Here is a 16,712-nt window from a genome sequence, read left to right on the forward strand (position 1 = left end):
TCTCAGGCTCACCCCACCTGGACTGTCACCAGCAAGGACAGGCACCTGAGAACGGTGTGGGGAGGAACACAGCCAGGCATAGCCAGGTCCCTGTGTCCCCAGGTTCCCAGGTCTAGAACCAGTGCTGTGGCCCATCATCTTCAACCCCACCCACCTTCTGCTTCCCACCAGGCTGTGGGACAAGCTGGTGACCCCTGGAAATAGAGTGGGCTTGGGATTCCTGGCTCAGCCCTGCCCTGGCCCAAAGAGTTTAGGAGCAGGGCTGAGAGCCAAGGAAGGGGGCCGGCCAGGGACCAGTGAGGGCTTTTTGGGGCAGACTGGGCCCTGGCCACGGTGAGGACCTCTGAAGCCAGGACCTCTGATGGGTCAGTAGTGGGCAGGCCCTGAAGGGGGCCTGAAGATAGCACTGGCCAGCAGCCCTGCTGACCTAACCCTGAGAACGTCTGTCTCTTGGATCTTCATGGTGAGGCTCTTCTCCTGTCCTAGTTGGAGCTAGGTGGCCAACACAGTGGCAGCCTGAGCGCAGGCCCTCCAGTCTCCCTGCAGGGGTCTGGGCCAGGGTGCAGGGAGGGTCTGGAGGTAGGTGAAGAGCCTACCTGGAGGTTGTAGTAGTGTAGGCAGGGGGACAGCACATGCAGAAGCAAGTGTGGAACACGGGCCAAGCGGCAAGCAGTTTGCCGTGGAAGTGCAGGTTCCAGATGGACAGTGGGAGACAGGTCTGGAAAAAAAGGCAGGCACAGGATCAAGTCACCCAGCGTCTTGAACACCAGGCCAGAAGTTTGAATTTTATCCTGTGGGCAGGGTCGGCCAACGAAGGTTTCCAACAGGGCGGAGTATCATCAGAATGTGAGGACAGCCTAGAGGGGACAAGACTAGAGGTAGGAAGATTATTGGCTTCTTTACTCCTCGGGACTGCCCTAGGAGCTAGGTGGGCATCAGTATCCCCATTTGTAAGACAAGGAAACTGAGGGCTTAGAGAAGGAGGGTGGGTTGCCTGAAGCCACTTGCTAGACACTGGCAGCACGGCTCAGCTTGTCTGCAAAGCGAGCGCTCTCGCCTGCCAGTAGGGAGAAAAAGAGGGAGATGGGGAGGGTGGGGTGAGGGGGGCCATGGGGGGCGGGCAGGCAGTGAGAGCCGGCTCAGGTGTGCCAGTGCTCACGCTGCCCGCAGCCCCTGCCCACCCCCACGGGGCTGCTGCCTGCCCACCTGGCCCACTGCCAGCTTCCTTGCCCTGAGGCAGGGTGAGGGGTGCGGCTGTCCCCCCAGCCTCACCCACACCGTCACCGGGCCTGACTGGTTCTAGCTGGAGTCACTGGCGAGGGCTGCCCGGGCACCAGCTTGTAAACACCGACCCAATGATACAGGCACCGTGCCAGGACCGCCTGTCAGGCGATGTCCCAGCCCAGTGGCCACAGATGGGAGATTAGGTGGACCCCCAGTAGCGGGTGGGAACTGTAGGCAGCTGGTGCAGCAGACATGGGCTGGCAGACTCCAGGGGACAGGATGGGGGTGGGAAGGTGACCTTGGTACCTGGGCCTCTGGGGTCTTGCCAGTTTCTTCAGCTCCTGAGCCTCCTGAAGAGAGTCTGGGCCTATGCCACCAGTCTCCACCACCCTGGGGTCAGCGTCTCCAGGATCAGTCCAGCTCGGCAAAGGCTGGTGGCTTCCCCCACAGATAGGAACTGCAGGCCCCACTGGGGCAGGCCTGGGGATTTGGACACACCCAGCTTTGCTGGCCACGGGGAAGGAGGCGGCTGGGGACAGTCCCAGGGGGACTAAACAGTGCCACTAATCGATGGTAGGATTGGCAGCTACCACGCGAGCCCTCTGCTATGCTGGGGTCCACTCTCCCTTTCCAGGCTTCTTTCCTCCTGACCTGTTCTAGACTTTTGTTTCCTGTGACCCCAGTGGTCACCTCAGGCCTTCCCCTGAGCCCAGCTTGCCCAGTGCTGCTGGCCAGGCTCAGCCTGGGCTCGTGGACTCCTGGGTGTCATCTCACCTCCTCTCTTGGGTCAGTAGAACCTGTGGCCCACATCAGCAGGTGGTGGGTGGAATGTTCTCTGCTCCCTAGAGGGCAGACCTCAGTACAGAAAGCTTTCCCTGCCTCCCAGCCCTCACCCCCGGCTCAGGAGAATAGTCTCTAGCCTGTAGAGCTGGAGTTCTTGTGGCCATGCCACCAAGTGGGACCCCGGAGCACCTGAGTAGAGGGAGCTCCCCAGGGGTCATGAGACTGTCCCCCTTTCCTTGACATGGAGAGGTTCAGGGAAGGAAGCCTGCCTGGGCCTAGCTAGTTTCAGGAATTAGTCGTGGGAGGGACCTGAGGCCTGGGCTGACCTGGCTTCTCCTCATGCCCAGCAGATCCAATTTGCCTGGGCAGGAAGTGCTTGTTCCCACCGGCAGCCTGTGTGTCCAGCCATCACATTGCAGGGCTGACATCTGTGCCGGCAATAACCACCCCTCAGGAGGAGCTGGGCTGACAGTACAGTTTGGTTCCTGCTGCGTGATGCCTGGGAACTACCTAGGGGATGGGAAGAGGAGGAGGTGCTCTTTAAGGTGGGGTGCTGAGAGGGGCCAAGGCACCCAGTCCAGGCCATCCCCGTGAACTCTCAGGGGTCACCATCCTTCACTGGCCCATCGACACGTGGTTTTCTGAGGAGAGAGGGGAGGAGGGGAGGTTTGGGGGAAGGGCAGGCAGAGCAGCAGGGGGAAGACGGAGCCCTTCTCTGAGCCTGACACTCCATGGGATGGGGGTGTGAGGGGCACCGCACCATGAAGCAGACAGTGGGCCAGAAATTGTTCTGTAACTACTGGGTGGGGAGAGGCAGCAGGCTACTGCTACTCGGCTGATTAACAGTCGGAAATCTGTGGATGTTTCAGGGGCTCTGACACGGGGACTGCCCTGGCCACGGGTATGATGTTTGGATTCACCATGAAAGGGGTCAGGGAGGGAAGGAGGGAACTGTGAGGAGGAGGCCTGGCAGACCCCCTCGAGTCTCCCTGCCTGGGCTGAGGGAACCCCATGCTCTGCACAGGCCTACCTGGAGTCCTTCTACAAGTTCTGCACCCTGCTGGGTGGGACCACAGCCGATGCCATGTGTCCCATCCTGGAGGTGAGTGCCTGCCCACCCTCCCGCCTGCTGGTCCCCCATCCCTGGCCTGGGGGAAGCCCTGCCAACTGACTGGCTGCTGCCTCCCTCCCCGTCCCTCTCTCCTCGCCTGTGCGCTGGCCCCGCAGTTTGAAGCAGACCGCCGCGCCTTCATCATCACCATCAACTCCTTCGGCACAGAGCTTTCCAAGGAGGACCGTGCCAAGCTCTTTCCGCACTGCGGACGGCTCTACCCTGAGGGCCTGGCCCAGCTGGCTCGGGCTGACGACTACGAGCAGGTCAAGAACGTGGCCGACTACTACCCGGTGAGTGCCCTGGCTGTTGAACGGTGGGCGGGCATTTGGCACCCACGTCCCCACCCCATACCCAACAGCACCCTCATGCTCATGCTTCCCCCTGCTCCCCGGGGCCAGGAGTACAAGCTGCTCTTCGAGGGTGCGGGCAGCAACCCTGGAGACAAGACCCTGGAGGACCGATTCTTCGAGCATGAGGTGAGTGCTGGCCCTGCCCATCCTAGGGAGGGGTTGGTGGCTTAGGCCTGACTCTGGTCATGGCCACCTGCACACCACTCCTGCCTGTGTCTGCAGGTGAAACTGAACAAGCTGGCCTTCCTGAACCAGTTCCACTTCGGTGTTTTCTACGCCTTTGTGAAGCTCAAGGAGCAGGAGTGTCGCAACATTGTATGGATCGCGGAGTGCATCGCCCAGCGCCACCGAGCCAAGATCGACAACTACATCCCCATCTTCTAGCACCCTGGCCCAAGGCTCCCCACAAGTGTGTGTGCGCGCCTGTGTGTCTGCGTGTGCTGTGACAAAGCTCACGGCTCACCTATGTGCCCTGGGGGGTAGCACACTGTCCTAGTGGCTGCCCAGCTTCCCTCACCCTCTCTGAGACTGCTCTTGGGCCTGAAAAGGGGCTGGGCACCTGCTCCCCCCACCAAGGATGGACCAAGCCCCCCACCTCCAGAGCAAGGAGGCCCCCTCAGCCCTGTGTTTACAGCCGCTGACGTATCTGAGAAGCATGTGGTCACTTTTGTGTTCCTCCCTAACCTGAGAACCCCTGGGGGCAGCGTGAACCTCCTCTTCCCTCAGCGGGTCCCCCAGAGCCGTGGCGCAGGGGCAGGATAGAGCGTGCATGTCCTTGGGGAATAGGGGAAGTAGCTCTGCCCCTCTGAGACAATAAAAACTGCCCTCTCTAAGCCCAGCTGTCTTCTGTCTCCTTTGGGCCCTAGTCCCTCTCCCAGATCCCCAACTCCCCTCGGGCCCCACCCTCGCTGAGCCCACCCCCACCTAAGCCTTCTACCTTCCTTTCTCGGGTGGCAGCCCTAGGCTGGCCCTGTCCCTGTGCGGCCAGATTCCTCAGGGTGGGGAAAGTCAGTGGAGGATTAGCCCCTTCCTTTGCTGGAGGCTCTGACAGGCCTGTGGTGCTGGCTCCTGACTCTAGAGGGCGCCCAGGCCTCCCTCTGCTTCATTGAGCCCCAGAACTCCCTGGGCTGGGGTCATTACCCCCATTTCACTATGAGGAAACCTATGGATAAATGATCTGCCCAAGGTTGTTGAAGGGGGTTGGGTGTAAACCAGAGTCTATGCCCAGAGCCTCGGCCCCCAGGCGGTGCCCAGTCTGTTTCACAGCCACAGCCTGTCACCTAGGCGAACATAGCATCTCCCCCATTCTAGGAGAAATAAAAATTTGTCTTTATTCAAAAAGTGGCAATCAGGCAAGTAGAATATGCAGCCTCCCTGTGGCTTGGGGGGCTTGGGGTGGGTGGTCAGGGCCCTAATTCTTGAGCCAGTCAAGAAACAGTGGGATTCACCCTTCAAATCGCAGCACTGAGGCACTGGTGCCAAGAAATAATCCTGAGGGGGTCCCCAACCTTCCCAGTCACTCCTTAGTTTGCAGAGGCACTGTCTGCAGGATCCTGTCAAAGGCTACAGCTGAGTCTTGCACTAAACTCCCCATCCAGCTGGGTTCTCCAAGGTGCATGGTGGAGCCTTGTGCCCAGGAGGGTCTGTTTGGGCTCATGAAGCAGGAGAGGCCCAGAGGTTCACAGGGAAGCAGCCTCACCAGGCCTGGCCTGTGACATTGGCAGTGGGTGGGGTTGGGGTCCTTTAGGCCAGGCTTTGGGGCAGACCTGGGGGGTCAGAATGCCCAGGGGAGGACCAAGGGCATAAGGGATCTCCTCTGCCGGAGCAGTTCTATGCACGTACTGCTCCTTGGGCAGTGGGGGAAGGGCCCGGTTTAGGGCCTGGGTCCTGGGCTACATCCCGGGCAGAGGTAAGGCCAGGCTGTCCAGGCCGCAGTGCTCTTGGCACACAGGGACTGATGAAGAAGGACTGCAGGAAACGGCGCCGCAGGCCCTCAGGCAGGTAGTAGTGGATGAAGTACATGAGCCCCAGGCCATGGCCTGGGTAATAGCGGCGGCGTGGTTGAGCCGCCAGCAGCGCATCGGTGATGGCATCTACAACCGGGCTGAGGTCTGGCAGTGCTTGGCTCAGACAATGCAGGAACTGCCCGTTCAAGTGCTCAATGTAGTCCTCACCGTAGGCCTGCAGCAGCTCTCGGGGCAGGTTGGCCAGCAGCTGCCGCTTGCGCTCTTCCCACTGGTCCATGTCTTTCACTGCCTCTGGGGAAGGAGTGGCAAGGTCAGAGTGGGGTCTGTTAGGGGAGCCAAAGCCAGACCCAGGTCTCTCTAACTCACAACCTGAGACCTGCCCCCAGCCAAAGCCATGCCCATTCCTCAGACCCAACCCCCCTCCAGAGAAGACCACACCACTTCACCTTCCCCCCTCCCCCACTACACCACACAGGCCCCAGCCCCAAATCCCTGAACCTCACCTGTCTTGAAGCAGGCAGGCTGGATGACGCTGACCTTGACACCCCAGGGCAGAAGTTCACAACTGAACGTGTCCATGAGCAACGCGACAGCCGCCTTGGAGGTCCCATAGGCAGCCAAGCACGGAAATGGCATGTCTCCTGGGGATGGATTGGGAGTGGGCATCTCAGCCTAGGCCAGGGGCTCCAGCACCTCTCCCTGCCCTGCAGGTGCACCTTTTCTGCTCTGGTGTGGGAAGACCCTCACCTGCCGGGCTGCTCACGGTCACGATGCGCCCGCTGGAATGGCGCAGCAGTGGCAAGAGGCCCTTGGTCATCTCAAGTGTACCGAAGAAGTTCACCTCCATGCAGCTGCGGAACGTGGACACTGGAGACAGCTCCGCATCTGCTACGAGGATGTTCTGACCCGCGTTGTTGACCAAGCCCCACAGACCTGAAGGCATGGAGCCAGGAGGGAAGCTGAGGGTCAGCTTGGCAGCAGACCTCCAACCCCTGCCCCCTCACACCTGCCGAGCCGCGCCCTTTCCTCGCGCAGCTGAGCCTACTGACCAGTGCTGGCGGTGTGGGCCTTGGTGAACTCCAGCACTCGGCTAATGTCCGCTGGCTTGGTCAGGTCCATCTGTAGCAGCTTTAAACGAGGAGAACAGCAGGCACGCAGCTCTAGGGCACCAGGGCTATTCAAATCCAACACGGTAGCCAGCACTGTGAAGCCCAGCGCATCCAGCTTCTTGGCCGTCGCCTTGCCAAAACCAGAGTCACAGCCTGGCCAGGGAAGGACAGCCAGTGAACTCCCACTGTGGCCGAGTCCGGCCTGAGACAACCCCAGGGTCACCACGGTCTGGATGGGATCCAGGCCTCTGACACCCAACGTACCAGCAATCAGCAGCCCTCCCTTCTTTTCCTAAGCCCATCTCTGGCAGGCTTTGCCCCTCTGGCTGAGCACCTGAGTACCAACTCTTTCACAACTGTCATCTCCCTGACGACTCATAGCTACCCCATCAAACGTGGCTTATGATCCCCACTTTACAGATGAGGAAACTGAGTCCTAGTAATGCTAAGTTGCTTCCCAAAGTCACTCAGCCAGCATATAGTAAGGTCAGGACTCTATTGCAGGTCAGCCAGTCCCAGCTGAGACCCAGTCCCAGTTCTGATGTCCTTCTGTCTGGTCGATATCAGGCCTCAGCTCGCATGCGCAGTATTACTGCACAGCCTCCCTCCCTTTCTCACTGCCTTTGCCCAGGCTTCTTCTTCTTACCTGGACACTGAAGCAGCCCCCTTTTGTAGTGCTGTCTCATCTTGCCCCCTTGGATCCATTCTCTACCTAAGCAGCCAGAGGGATCCTTCCAAAAATGACAATATCCCTCTGCTGCTGAAAACCTCTCCAAGGCTCCCCACAGCCCTTAGCATGAAGCCGAAGTCCTCTATTCCCATCATGCAGACCCTGTACAACCTGAGAGCCACCTTCCATTCCAGCCTCAACACCCTCAACTATTATTCCTGGCTCTAGGCAAGTTGGAGGCCCATCCGCACTTCACCCCCAACCACCACCCTTGGAATTCCAATCAGTGGCAACACTGGAGCATTCTCTGAGCCCCAGACCACTTGCCCCCAGCACAGGGGCACAATGGATGAAGATAAGAACAGATCTGCGTTAGAATCCCTTCCCATGCCCACCAAGTGTGACCTGAGGTCAGTTACCACTCTTGGAGGCCTAATTTCCTGTCTTTGGTATGTAGAGAGATGGACCACCAGGCAGAGCCAGCCAGTGGGTCTGATAAAGCCCTGCTTCCTTGATTGTTCTCATTCCAATCCGGCTCCACAGGTGGCCAACCAGGGCTAGGAGCAGTGAGGGAGGAGGCTCTCTGGAGCCTGCCCCCGTGGTGGTCTTGCTGAGCAGAAGCTGCAAAGTGGTTCTGCACAACCAGTTCCCCCCATTTCAGCCCTGTCCCCTCTGTTAAGGCAGAGAACAAAGCTAGGCAGGGGTCTGCAAGCTGGGCTTTGTGTGGCTGGGGACCCACCAGCCAGCCCCAGCTGAGGGGTATTTCCTGAGCAAGTCTGGCTGGGGGAGGGGCGTGAGCGCCCTTGTGTGTGTGTGTGTGTTTGTGTGTGTGTCCCCATTTGCCTAAGCTCCCTTCCAGAGCAGACAGCCCCTTCACAGGGAAACTGAGGCCTTCCAGAACCTCAGCTCTGCGGTCCAAGCACAGTCACCCAAGCCTTTCACACTCTCTTGCTCACCTGCACACACATTTGGATACCTGCACATAACTCCAACCTACGTGCAGTGAGCCATGAACAACAATGGGCTCACTCCCATGAGACCCCAGCAGTGCACAGCTGTGCACACAAGGCACCCAGCCACTCAACCCAAACCCTGACCCCAGGGCTGAGCTCCCCAAGTAGCCTTGGCCAGCGGTTCTCCGGGAGGGGTGGGTGGCAGCCTCAAGACACAGCGTTCCTAGCAGGTGAGGCAGGGCCTGGTCACCTACTTGTCTGGCAGTCCGTGGTGAGAGAGGAAACCCCAGAGTTTGGGGGCATTGGGAAGCTTGGAGGCCTACTCTTGATGCTTACGTGGGGTGGGCTGGGCAGTCTTCTTCCCCTCCTCCTTCACGGGGCTTTGCAACCAGAGCTGAGGGAAGCCCAAGTCACAAAAGGCATCCCTCCTCTCACCTCACTCTCAGGCTCCAGGCTAGGAGATGTAACAGCGGCAGCACAAAGGCCTGGGGTGAGATCCCAGGAAAGACTGCCTGGGTCACTAGTATCTGCAGATGGCCTGGGTCCTGTTGAGATAACTCATTAATTAGAAGGCAGGAGGGGAGCTGCCTCATCCCTGGGGAAAGAAGCTCCCTGCTTCATACCAGGAGGTCTGTCATCTCTCCTTCCTTAAACCAATAAAACTGGGGTCCCTTGAAACTTCACACTCCACCCTGAACTAAGGTCTCTCCTATCCAGCCTGAGCCCTGCTCTGTCTCCACCATCTTAACTGAAGCCCAAACCCTCATGCCACCTTCACCCACCTCAGTACATTCTGGCTTCTTGCCAGGCATTCAAGGCCCCTTCCAAGGAAACAACCTTATATCCCACCACATCTCAGCAGCCAGACTGGTTACTGACTGTCCCCTGCCCAGGCCATGCTCATTCCTGCCTCAAGCTTCTATCCCACACCCTTTGTCTGATCCAAAACACCTTCCACACTCCACCTATCTCCATCCAGCCTCTGAGGCCCAGCTCAAGGATGGCCTTCTCTGGGAAGTTCTTCCAGCTCCATCTGATCCTGCAGGGCCCCCTGCTAGACTGAGGTCTCCGAGAAGCCAGTCAGCCGGTGGCTGCCCCCAGCCCAGGCCCAATGCAAGGGCAGAGCCCTGAGCACCTGTCCAAAGCCATGGGGCTTAGGGGAGAGACTGGGCTGCCCCTCCCCCATACAATGGAGCCAGTGCCCACTGGTCTTTCTCCCCCTCCCCACTTCAGGCTGGGCCTCAGCTCCTCCTTCCCTCCTTCTGATGACAGATTTATTCCTTGCTCCACACAAAGAGAGCTCAGCCAGGTGACCAGAGGCACCTGAACCCAGCTCTCCAAGACCTCACCTCCTTCCTGGGCACAGAGGACCAGGAGGAATGGCGGTGGCGTGCTGGGTGCAGACTCTGGACAGCTACTTCAGCAATTTAGGTTTGGGTGGTGGGATCTGAGAGGCAGCTGAATGCCCAGCTGTCCCTCATGATGACCTCAAGCTTTTCTGGACTCCAAGGAGCCCAGACAATTGGGGGTCCTAACTCTTCATCTAAGCCTATTCCTCTAATCCCAGGGAAGAGGAGATGGTACCTCCCACGTGGGGATGTTAGGCAGAGTTCAAAGGGTGACCATCCTCTGAAGTCCCTCAGAGCAGTGTCCTCTGTCCGAAGACTGCTCTCTTGGACAGGGACATAGCATAAACCCCAAACTCCAGAAGCCTCCTTCTTTCTTAGCTACAAGTTTCCCCTGTGCACCTGCCCGCTCCCTGCCTCATTTTCCCTCCAACACTCCCTGAAGCCACAGGTAGTTAACCCGGACTTGGGGAGGTGCCCTGCTCTTCCTACTAGGCTGGTTCCCTGCACCCAGGGGAGAGGGACTCCCCCACTCCTGGGCTAGGGGTCCCGCCTTGCCTTGGCATGCCCACGGGGAGCCCTCTGAGTGTCCGGCCCCGCCCTCGAACCTGAAATCCCCGCGCTCCGTGCCCCGCGCACTCACCGGTGATGAGCACCGCGCGAGTCGCCACGGGCAGGCGCTGCGGGCGCGCCAGGCGGGACAACACGATCCAGCCGGTGGCGGCCAACACGGCAAGTGCGGCCAGCGGGGGCAGCAGGCGCTGGCACAGCCAGTCGAGCGCGGCCAGCAGCGCCAGCGCCGCCAGCAGCGGGCGGCCCAGACGCAGGTCCGCGCGCAGCAGCTGCAGCAGCGCACGGGCCGCCACAAGCAGCCAGGCGCCGCCCGACGGCCAGGGCCAGCTCTCCATGGCGGCCGGGCCGGGCTGGGCCGGGGCGGGGCAGGGGCCGGGCTGGAGAGCAGGGATTGGGACTCGGGGCCGGGTCGCGGGGTGGTGCAGAACACCAGCCAGGGGCGGGAGAGATACTCGCTTTCTCTGTTAGCCCTCGGGCCGAGTTTATAAAGAGCCCCGGGGGCGGGGGCGAGGGCGGAGCGGAGGCGGGGAAGGGGCGGGGCTTTCCTTACTTCTCTCCTCTCACCCACTGCCCGGCAGGTGCCCCCACCTCTACCTCCCGCCCTCTACCACGCCCCCGAGGCCAGATCCGCTTTCGAAGAAGCCAGAACCGAGTCCCAAAGTTGCTGCTCGAGGAGCAGCCGCCTCGCCACCCGCCGCGCCCGGGAGAGGTCCTGTCGGTCTAGCCCTAGTGCCCCGCATCCGCTCACTCCTGCGCCCCGACACGTGCGCCTTGGGCGGCTGAGCCGCGGCTCCCAGGTGAGCACATCCACAGCTCACACTTGCTCGGGACGCCTGAGGACACGCGCAACCTTCAGCCAAGTTCCCCACACTGACAGCACCGCCGCGGTCGCCGGGCTTGCCGGAACACCACGGGCAACCAGCTCGCCCTCACCAGGCAGCCGCGGCCAACGCCGGCACACGTAACGTACTCGGACGCCCTGCGCCGCTGCAGGTGCCTAGCACACACGCCCTGACGTGCTCTCACACCTAAGCTGCCCGTAGCCACCGACCGATTTGGGGCAGGGGGCTGGGGGGAGGAGGGTGACCGACCGGGTTCGCGAGAGTCTCTGCCCCGCCTTGCCCCTTCCTTCCACTTTCCAGCCCTGGGGATGCAGCAACCTCACCTCCTCCTGGCACACAAGTGTATATGTGTGGGCGCGGGTGTGTGGAGGCGCGGTTCTGAGGAAGCATCTAGGCGTCCCATTAACTCCAGCCCACCCTCCAACCCCAGGGACTCCAAGAGCCAGGCCAATGGGGACACCTGGGGAGTCAGTGAGGGCAGCCTCTAGGACAGGGTGATCCCTGCCCTGCTCTTAGGATTCCCCAGGGTATAAAATAAGTGAATGTGGGTGCATTTCCCTGCCTGTGTGTATGAAGTTCTGTGTTGATGCGGGGCCTAGTGGCCCCCCACCTTGCCCACCCCAGTGTCTGGCACCCTGTGCTTGGCATCCATGCCAGACTCTGCAGGCACTAGGAGTTGGTGTCAGTACCTTGCTGCCAGGTCCTGTGCTGAGGTCAGTAGGTCAGCCCATGGCAGAGGGGTCCCTGCTTCTTATGGACCCTTGCCCAGTGCTTCATCCATGCCTGCACTAGGTCCTTGGAGGTCATGGACCCCTCCCAATCCTGTTGCCCATTCTCTATCTTAGATGCTCAGCCTCTGTGCCAGGGCTTCAAGGCAATGCTTCCTCCAAAGCCTTCTCTGCCATACAGGCATGGCCCCCTGATGAGCTGGGGGAGTCTCAGGGATAGGCTGGGAGTCAGACCCACTTAAGGGGAAGGTGAAGGACCCATGTCCTTCCCAGAGCCACTTCTGTGCTTCCACCTATTCCTCCTCCTGTAAGTACAGATTACAAGTTAGCCCTGGCCCAGGGAGGCAGGACTTGCCTGGGGAGGTCCTGCCTGACTTTGGGTACATGACCTTGTGTGCCTGTGTATGCCTGTATTTGTGTACACTCGTGTCCGTGGGCTCCATAGCTTGTCCACACACAAATGACACGTCTCTCCCTGTGCCATAACCCTGTATGTGCATGTAAGTACGTGTGTGTGTGTGTGTGTGCGCGTGTGTGTGTGTGCATGTGTGTTGTGTGTGTTTTCAGTGACTCCCTTGGTCTGGATCCATTCTCTGGAAACTCAGGGAAACATTCACTCTCCAAAACCTGCTGACTCCTGTTGTCCTGAATCTGTGTCCCAGTCTCAGAGGTGGACACAGCACCCTTGACCTGGCCTCCTGATCTGAGCTGTAGACCCTGGGTTGGTGGGACCCTCCCCTCCCAGCTCTAGTTGTCCTACTGAGAGTCTGGCTGTGGTTTCTCCAGCTTCAGACCATTAAGGGCTTCCCCTTGGGACTGCAGAGGGGATGTAGAGGAGAGGAAGAGGGGTCCCAGGCAGCTTTCAAGGTCAAGGCCACACAGGTAGTGCCAGTGCTTGCCAGAGCAGGAGTCAAAGGGTAGGGAGGTGGAAGTGGGAAAGCAAGGTGAAAACAGAGTCTGAGAAACAAGATGTTACACTGTCCTGGGGAGGAAACATGAAGGATCCTGACTCATTGGGAAGCCCACGATGGGGAGAGAGACTTGCTGAGAGGGGATGTAGGGAATTGTCTTTGGTTGTGGAGTCTAGGATGGGCTGGAGGTATTGCCTGTTCAGCTTCTGGGACACTGCGCCACCTTAGACAGAAATATTAGTCTTGCATGGTTTGGGTCTCGTGGGACTGGGTGATCTGCCACATTTTATTTAACCCACCCCTCCAGAACTTCATCCTACTTCCTAGGCCAGGCGGCCAGGAGGCCGGGCGGTCAGGCCTCCTTCCCAGGATCTATGCGCCAGCCCCCTGTGACCTCCTCAGCCACTGACCCCTTACCTCTCATCAGGTGGAGACATTCTGGAAGTAGAAAGAAGGTGGTTCAGGCAGTCATGACTGGGAGGGGCTGGCCCAGCCCTGTCTGAGGCCTGGTGCCAGGCTGTGGCTGCCCAAGGGCAGAGAACCAGCCTCTGCCAGAACCGAGAGTCTGGGCTGGCAGGGTCCTCCAGGGAAGAGAAGGGAAGGGGTGGGGGCAGACGGCAGGAGCCCCAGCAGATAAGGCCGGGCCTGGCAGGGGCCGAGGAATGAAGGGCAAGCGGAAGGAGCGGAGCCCCTGAGCCACCCCACCCCTAAGCCCTCAACCCATAGTTTTCCTTCGTCCTTAGTCTCACCCCTCGCCACCCCCCGGGTCAGAAAACTGGTGAGCCAACCCCCCACCCCACCCCCCGTGCCCCAGGCTCTGGAGGGCCGTGCGGTGGCCGGGGCCTGGCAGGCTGGCTCCGGCCTGTTCCTGCCGAGCCCGGCGGCTCACTGGCCCCATCTACTGGCCTTTGGGGGAGGGCATGGCTCTGAAAGGAGTACTGGGAAGGTAACCAACTGCTGGACCTGAGGATGGTAGGAACAGAAATCCAGGATGGGGTGTGCCAAGTGGCAGTCTCTGAGAGCTCATGTTCTGTTCCCTGACCACACCAGGTTTCTGCAGCCAAGCACTCACTTATCACCTCTTCTTCCTTCCTCTGTGGTCAGGCTGTGGAAGCCTCACGCTCAGTCCCTCCCCCACCACGAGCTCATCTTCAGGTTCGGAGGCAGCAGAGTCCCAAGGAGGCCCTGCCTTGTATTCTGCTTACCCCCTGGCACCCCATCATTCCTCCCTCCTGGCACAATGGCAGAGGGGAGCCTCTTCCTGCCAATGGCCAATCTTTCCACCCAAGTTCCAGACCCCACCCCTCCCCGTCCTCACAGGGAGCAAACTTTTATTGAGTTTCTACTTCATGCCGGGCCCTGTGCTGGGCACCGTGGCTGTCATAACTAACCACTGGCTCCCTCCCAGCGGCATGCATGCTGGCTCGCTCTGGCCTCTCCCTCTGGTAATCGCAATAAAGAACTTCTCTCACTCAATCCTGTATCCCTTTCCCCAAGCATTGTTCTCATGCTCCCCGCCACCATTCTCAGCCGCATTTCTCGAAAACTGTCTATAGTCACCATCTCCCCTCTCTGCTCCCCACTCTAGCTCTGAGTCAGCTCCCCCTCCTGACCACGCCAAGGGTCGCCAGTGATGACATCCTAGTCCTCATGTACCATGGATACACCTCTGCTTTCAGTTAACTCCTCAGTACTCCAGGCCCTTTCTCCCTTTGGCACCTGAAAAGCCACTGCTGCTGGGTTTCCTCCTACCTCTCTGGCTCTCCCTCTCAGCCTCCGTCACAAGCTTCTCTTCCCTGTGGGTGAACCTCTGGCTGTGGAAGCCTCATGCTCAGTCTCTCCCCCACCATGAGTTCATCTTCCTACTCACATATTGGCGACTCCCACGCTTCTTTCCAGCCAAGGCCTTGCTCTTAACTCCAGGCCCACATGTCCAGCTGCCCCCAGATGCCTCCCGTGGACACCCATAGGCCCCTTACACTCAGCATGTCCAAAACTGGTCTCATCATCTTCCCTAGTTCTGGCAGCCGACCCCTCCTACCTCATCCTCAATCTTCATTCCATGCACTGGCCTCCAAACCTCTTGCTCTGTCCCAAGCCCTGGGTTGGGGTGCAGAAGCCTCACAATAGCCCTTTGTAGTGGGTATCATCATTACTATTTTACATTCAAGGAAGCTGAGGCTTCTGGAGGCTAGGAAAATTGTTCAAGGTCTCAAACTCAGGTTCACATAAGTTTGAATCTTGGACCAGCCCCAAGATTCAAAATCAAGTGTACCAGAGCCCGAAGTCTGGCTTTGTTAATGCAGAGCTAAGTTTGCCACATGTGCCCTCTTAGACTTCATTCTGAGGGCAAAGGAGAGCTGGGAATAGTCTTGAGCAAATAAGGGCCCTGTCCCAGTTGGCCAGGAAATGGGTTTGGGGACAAGGAAAGAGGGGAGGCTGGGAGTCCTGTTGGTGCATCCCTACGAGGGACAGAAGCAAAGGTCTGTTTTGGATAAACAGCCCGAAGTGCTCGTGGACATGTGAAGGCTGAGCCCAGAGGTAGCTGGGTGCCCATGGTCCCCAGCACGTCACTCACGTGGCACAAGAGGCTGGGAGACTGCCAACTCACCAGGCATGAACTGAGTCCCCCATCCCTCTCCTCTAGGCTGTGCACCTGGAAGTCAGGCCCTTCGCTTACTGGGGAGAAGGGTTGGGGAAATGCAGAAAGCCAGGAGTATCACTTGCATTTTCAAACCGTGTCCAGCACCCTTCTCTGAACTTCTTTTCTTTTGCTTCCAGGATTGAAGGCAGGTATTTGGGGATCAGGGCCCTCGAGTTTGGAAAACACTAAGAGAATTTGCTCTAAAGGGTTTTGTGGACCAGCCCCAGGGGAAAGGCAAGCCCCAGCTGAGAACACTTGCTGGGACAGCTTGGTTAACTCCAGGTGAAACTGGTCTTCTTGGGTCCTGCAGTGAGGCTCTGAGTTATTCATAATCCTCTGCCACATTTACTATGTGCTTGCTGTGTGCCAGTCCTTGTATTTGACTTCCTCATTTTATTTACTATCCTCACATTATCCCTATGATGCAGGTACTACCATTCTATACATTAGAAAACAGACTCAGAGAGATTCAGTGACATGCCCTAGGTCACTCAGCCGTCCAGACACTCTGCTCCCAACCATCAGGCAGCACTGCCCCCTGGCCTTCAGCCTAGGAGGTTGGCATTTTTCAGTGGGCAACCGCCAGGTGAAAGACTATCAACCTTTGAAAATTTGCTTCTGGGAGTTTAGGGGTTTTGAGCATGAGCCACCCATTTTTCTTGCTTGGCCCTGCGATAAAACTTTTTCTGCTCCAAAACATTTTAAAAAATAAAATAAAATAAAATAAAATAAAATTTGCTTCTGGATTAGAAACATGTCTCCCAATGGTAGAATTAAGGCAAGTTGTTAAAACTAATTCCAAAACTTGCTTCCTTACAACTTCCATCACCCTGATTCAGGCCTTTTCTTGGCAGAACAACTGCAAAAGATACAAAAATTAGTTGCTGTTGGCTGGCTGGTTTAATTTATTTGCATATACATAATTCAGTCCCACCCCTTGTGGCTAATACCCTCCTTGGGGAGCTGTGGCTGTTTTCTGATTGCTGGTGGGGAGGCCTGTGTGTGTTGTTTTTTCAAATAAACTGAAACCAGATGGAGGGGGTTTTGTTCACTGCCCTGCCTCCAATTTTCTCCAGCAAATTCCTTGAAAAGCCAACCACCTATGAGTGGTGCCTATTCTCCTTGGAGGTCCCTCACCGCTGGTATGCAAATAGCAAGTGGGGCTGAGATTTCTAAAAGTGAAAACAAAGAGAGGAGAAAGAAGCTTCTTGGTGCAAGGGCTTTTGGGCACATGGCAGGGTCATCTCCCTGTGGAGTCCCGATTTTCGGTCTGCACTTATAGTTTCTGTCCTCATCTCCTTCCCTCTCCCCTGAGTTGGGAATTGAGCTGGGCTTGAGTCAAAATCACCTGGACCAATCACTTGGTGAAAATATGGATTTCAGAGCCCAATCCACACCTCCTTTGCAGCGCTAACCACTGGCACGAGACCCCAGCTCTCAGGATGTGTTGATCTTTGAGTCAGTGGAGAGGGTTATCTTCTAGAAGGGGCCCAAGACA

General features: G+C 58.3%; 2 protein-coding genes across 3 annotated transcripts in view; one reads left to right on the forward strand and one right to left on the reverse strand.

The window, feature by feature from the left end:
• The window catches only part of ATP6V0D1 (ATPase H+ transporting V0 subunit d1), a 38,084-nt gene extending 33,780 nt beyond the window's left edge, over window positions 1-4,304 (forward strand). The window contains exons 5-8 of one of the 2 annotated variants that reach the window (XM_033844232.2): window positions 3,032-3,109; window positions 3,235-3,411; window positions 3,520-3,597; window positions 3,694-4,304. In XM_033844232.2, the coding sequence (XP_033700123.1) occupies window positions 3,032-3,109; window positions 3,235-3,411; window positions 3,520-3,597; window positions 3,694-3,855 (495 nt within the window). In that variant the 3' untranslated portion in view covers window positions 3,856-4,304. The remainder of the gene's footprint in view (window positions 1-3,031; window positions 3,110-3,234; window positions 3,412-3,519; window positions 3,598-3,693) is intronic. The other variant, XM_033844233.2, reaches the window with a different exon arrangement.
• A 464-nt stretch (window positions 4,305-4,768) lies between these two features.
• HSD11B2 (hydroxysteroid 11-beta dehydrogenase 2) lies at window positions 4,769-12,965 on the reverse strand. Its single transcript, XM_004328480.4, has 5 exons — window positions 10,160-12,965; window positions 6,488-6,700; window positions 6,186-6,371; window positions 5,942-6,079; window positions 4,769-5,729 (listed from the first exon to the last, which is right to left on the reverse strand). The coding sequence occupies exons 1-5, from the start codon at window positions 10,422-10,424 to the stop codon at window positions 5,302-5,304; spliced, it is 1,230 nt and encodes a 409-aa protein (XP_004328528.2). The 5' UTR covers window positions 10,425-12,965; the 3' UTR covers window positions 4,769-5,301.
• Between the last annotated feature and the right edge of the window lie 3,747 nt (window positions 12,966-16,712).

This window comes from Tursiops truncatus, chromosome 19 (genome assembly GCF_011762595.2).
Source record: "Tursiops truncatus isolate mTurTru1 chromosome 19, mTurTru1.mat.Y, whole genome shotgun sequence".
NCBI lineage: Eukaryota > Metazoa > Chordata > Mammalia > Artiodactyla > Delphinidae > Tursiops > Tursiops truncatus.

Coding starts and splice junctions, on each gene's coding strand:
- HSD11B2 (XM_004328480.4), bottom strand. CDS start 10,424: ATGGAGAGCTGGCCCTGGCCGTCGGGCGGCGCCTGGCTGCTTGTGGCG. Junction 6,372..6,487: donor GGCCCACACCGCCAGCACTG/GTCAGTAGGCTC, acceptor CCATGCCTTCAG/GTCTGTGGGGCTTGGTCAAC. Junction 5,730..5,941: donor GCCTGCCTGCTTCAAGACAG/GTGAGGTTCAGG, acceptor CTCCTTCCCCAG/AGGCAGTGAAAGACATGGAC.